The sequence below is a fragment of the Meleagris gallopavo genome, unplaced genomic scaffold (assembly GCF_000146605.3).
Source record: "Meleagris gallopavo isolate NT-WF06-2002-E0010 breed Aviagen turkey brand Nicholas breeding stock unplaced genomic scaffold, Turkey_5.1 ChrUn_random_7180001829001, whole genome shotgun sequence".
In the NCBI taxonomy this organism is placed as follows: domain Eukaryota; kingdom Metazoa; phylum Chordata; class Aves; order Galliformes; family Phasianidae; genus Meleagris; species Meleagris gallopavo.
In genome coordinates, this window is record NW_011102021.1 from 1 (window position 1) to 4,062 (window position 4,062).

Consider the following 4,062-nt stretch of genomic DNA (forward strand, 5'->3'; position numbering starts at 1 on the left):
CTTCTCCTACCTATACATTTAAGTGCTGGTTTTGCTGGCTCCACCATTTCATCGTCCCCGTGAATCCTCCGGATACCATCTTGCAGGTATCGTGGCGGCCATCAGCAGTGCTGCTTGCACCCCTCGCTCCCCCTCGGGGGTCTCCCTCAGCCCCGGCGTGTTGCTCAAGCCGTGAAGCCAAGGGTCCGATACGGGGCTGGGGGTGCTGGCAATCGCTGGCTCCCCTCAGGAGGGCACCTGAGCTGAACTGCTGTGTGAGGCCCACACTCCTCAGTCCCAGCTGGGTGAGAGATCTCCTCCCCGCCGACACCTCAGTGCCGCAGCCATCCCACCTGCCCCTCTGTGGGGGTAGAGCTGGGGGCCAGCAGAGCCAGTGCTGGAGAGAGAGAGATGGTCCCACTGCGACGCTTTCCCAGCCACCGTCTTCCCCTTTTCAGTGACACCGAGAGCCCCTTTGTCGGGCAGGGAATTAAGGCCCTGTGTTTCTGCCCGATTCCTCACACGTAAGCCGCTCTCAAGCAGAAGCGCGACCCGCAGACGCTCGCCGCCTTTGCCTTTAGCTGCACCTGGAGTGCTGTGGCCCCAGCGCTCTCTCCTACTTCTCTGCTCTCCCATTCTGTTTGCAGCCGGGTGTTTCACCAGGAGAATGCTGGCCCATGCAGGGACATCAGGGCCAGGTTGTCATCAGGTTGCCAGCTGAAATCCTGCCCGCTTGTGTCACTCTGCGACACGTCGACCCAGAGCTGACTCCAGCTGGCTTCTCCAGCAGCGCCCCGGGAGAATTTGCTGTCTTTGTAAGTCCCTACTTGGCTCTTTTGCCTGGGATCTGGGCACAGGACAGTGCCGGAGCAGGGACTGGCTTGCTTTTGGGCATCCTCCCGAGCCCTGCGTCCTGCTGTCTCCCGAGCACTGCAGTGCCCCCAGGGGATGTTTCCTAAGTTGGAGAGGTGGGATCCTTCTTAAGCCTTGTTCGGCAAGCATCTCGGGGTTCTTGATGAAACCTCGAGGTGGAGACTGAGCTCCAGCAAAAGCAGTGCTGGGCTACTGCCCGAGCCCCAGGGCAGGGGGGTGGACAGCACACACCTTTGCTCTTGGTGGCACGAACCTGAGCATCAATCCTTGTGCTTTGCTTGCAAGGGACTGGATGTGGACAGCGAAGAGGAGGTTCCGCTTGGCTCATTCAGCTTTAATGTGCGGAAAGCACCCTTACAGACCTTCCTGCTTGAGGTAGGACAGGGGCAGCACGCCAGGGAGGACGCCTGCTCCCTGCCCCTCCCTGTGTTCCCACATGCCTGCAACTGGAGCCCTCCTGAGCAACAGGAATGGGAATTTGAACCCCCATTCCTTTGTTCCTCCCCATTTCCTTTGCAGAATAATCATTCCAGAGCCTTTCGCTACATCAAGGTTCTGGTGAAGAGCAACTGGGGACATCCAGAATACACCTGCATTTACCGAGTGCAGGTGCATGGGAAGGTGGTGGAAAAAATGGCCGTCTGAAATTGGACTTGTAAGATCAGAAATTGGATATGGAAGATCTAAAATTGAATAGGGAAGATCTGAAATTGAATATGGAAGATCTAAAATTGAAAATGAAGATCTGAAATTGGATTTGTGGTCAAAAAAATAAAGACATTAACATCATCTCGAAGTGCGTCTGTGTTGAGATGGGGCGCAGCTACGTGGGGTGGGCAGCTCCTCATTCATCTCCAGCCTCCCAAAGCTCTGCGCCGGGCTCGCCCGGGTGCTCCCCCTGACACCAACACGGCGACCGCTCGTCGCAACAGCCGGGCTGAGGCACAAACCCAGGCGGAGGGGCCACAGCCTTTCTGGGCTGACACGGGCAGCCAGATGGAGCTCTGAGGAGCGACCGAGCCGCCCAGCCCTCCGGCTGTGGGGAACTCCAGAACCTCCAGGCTGCGAGAGGAAATGGGCAGGCTGAGATGTGTCCAGCGCTCAGAGAGAGAGACTGACGCCTGGCATCGTGCAGCGACACGGGCAGAGCGACAGCCCTGCCTGGAGCCCAGCAAGGGGTAGAAGCAAGGCTGCCCGCTTTCCGCTGCTCACTGCATTGGTTTGGCACAGCGCACCAAAACGCACGCAGTTCTTGCGGTCGCGGGCCAGCTGACGGGGCTGGATTTGTACAAGCTCTGGGGCCCGGTGACGTGCATGCCGGGCTGCTGAAGGAGCCGGCCGATTCTGGGCTTGCCAAGCCGCTCTCCAGCTCCTCGGAGAAGTTGTGGCCGCTGGGCAAAGGCCGTGGCGACTGGAAAATGGAAACATCGCTCTGAGGAGGCCGTCAGAGGGAAACTCCAGGCCTGTGAGCCTCACTTCGGTGCCTGGGGAGTTCGTGGAGCAGATCCTCCGGGAAGAGATGCTCAGGCACATGCGAGACGAGCCCTCCTCAGCCTCGTGTCCTCCTGGCTCCGGTACCAAGGACACCAAGCAGCGCGGTGCAGTCGCCATCGGAGGAGGAAGGGACGGCATCCAGAGAGTGGGACTGGGGCAGGTTGGAGGAGTGTGCCCACGAGAACAGCACGAGCTTCGACACGGCCAAGGGCACGGTGCTGCTCCTGAGTCGGGGCAATGCCAAACGTGAGTACAGAGCAGGAGGAGAACTGAGAGCCGCCCTGCGGAGAGGGACTTGGGGTCCTGGTGGACGGGAGACGTCACAGCAGCCATCAGCGTGCCCAAACGGCCAAGAAGGCCAGCGGCATCCTGGCTCCTCTCGGAAGCAGTGTGGCCAGCTGGCCTGGAGAAGAGATTGCCCTCTGCAGCCAGCACTGGTGGGACCGCACCGTCACCGGTTTGTGGGTCGCTTCGGCCCGGTTCTGTGACTAATAGGGCAGAGGGACCCAGCGACCCACACCCCTGGTGAAGGGGAAGGGAACAAGGGGAAGAGGCGGGGAGATGGGCCTAAGAACAAAACAGCGGCAACGAGCTGAGGGAGAAAACTGATTTACTGGATACGATGGCGGAAGGCGAGATGACAGAATGCAATGGAATCGGAAGTGAAGGGAGTACATGAAATAAAAAGAGTGAGGGAGCGTCCAAAACCAACGGCCTTACTACTGCTGCAGGCAAGACGGCGGGGAGCACACACCGCAGAGACGAGCAGAGGAAGACGGGGCCGTCTCGTGACTTGTGAGCAGTTTTCTCCCTCCCTCTGCACGGAAAATGGAGACCGAACCGTGAACGTCTTCTGGGATCTGTAGCTGCTCTTCTCTCCTGAGAACCAGGCACCCGGAAATAGCAACCGGGCGCCACCTGATGCCACGATGTGGAGTGCGGATAACAAAATCCTAACAGCACCACATGCACCTCGAGTGCCGCGCACAGTTTTGGGCGTCTCGCTTGGAGAGAGTTTGTGCACTGTGTGCAGAGCAGAGCAGAGGTGCTGGCAAAGGATTCAGAAGGAAGCCGTGTGGGCAGCGGCTGAGGGAACGGGGAGACGAGAAGAGCCAAAGAGCGTCAGCTGTGCCAGCCCCATCTGGAGCCCTGCGCCCAGGACTGGGCCTCCAGCACATGAGAGACGTGCAGCTGTCGGAGCGGGTCCAGAGGGGGCCGCGAGGACGCGCTGAGGGCTGCAGCAGCTCTCCTCCAAAGAAAGAAGGAGCCGGGGCTGTTCATCCTGGGGAAGGATCTGGGGGACTGAAGGATCTGGTGTTCTGGGAGGCCGGCAAATTGCTTCCTTCCTTCTCTTTGATCAGTTCAGCCTTCTGTTGAGGACCTTGGGAACCATTTAAGCTACGAAATTCAGCAAACTCGCAGTCCACTGTGAGCCCCACAGAACTCCATACAGCCCCGCACAGCCCCATACAGCCCCGCAGAGCCCCATACAGCCCCGCAGAGCCCCATACAGCCCCGCAGAGCCCCATACAGCCCCGCAGAGCCTCCTAAAGCCCCGCACGGCCCCACAAAACCTCGCACAGCACCGCACGGCCCCGAGGACGCGACGCGGCGCCGGGTTCGGAGTTTCACGGAGCGCCGCCCTCACCCGAGCCGAAGCCGCGACCTTTCCGCTTCTTGGCCTTCTCCTTCAGCTTATGGATGCTCTCTGCGGAA

At 59.7% G+C, this 4,062-nt stretch overlaps 2 protein-coding genes across 3 annotated transcripts in view; one reads left to right on the plus strand and one right to left on the minus strand.

Moving 5' to 3' along the window:
- Positions 1-6: 6 nt before the first annotated feature.
- On the plus strand, positions 7-1,641 carry LOC104915597 (sperm-associated antigen 4 protein-like). The gene is made up of 4 exons (XM_031557511.1): positions 7-86; positions 627-794; positions 1,138-1,227; positions 1,372-1,641. Exons 2-4 carry the CDS (start codon positions 657-659, stop codon positions 1,495-1,497), a joined length of 354 nt encoding a protein of 117 aa, XP_031413371.1. The 5' UTR covers positions 7-86; positions 627-656; the 3' UTR covers positions 1,498-1,641.
- Positions 1,642-2,939: 1,298 nt separating this feature from the next.
- Positions 2,940-4,062, minus strand: part of LOC104915599 (RNA-binding protein 8A-like) — a 2,887-nt gene continuing 1,764 nt past the window's right edge. The window contains exons 2-3 of one of the 2 annotated variants that reach the window (XR_796408.3): positions 3,995-4,054; positions 2,940-3,744 (exon numbers count right to left, since the gene is read on the minus strand). Coding sequence is in view for 1 of the 2 variants with exons in the window: in XM_019610905.2 (XP_019466450.1) it covers positions 3,624-3,727; positions 3,995-4,054 (164 nt within the window). In the remaining variant the exon portion in view is untranslated. The remainder of the gene's footprint in view (positions 3,745-3,994; positions 4,055-4,062) is intronic. The other variant, XM_019610905.2, reaches the window with a different exon arrangement.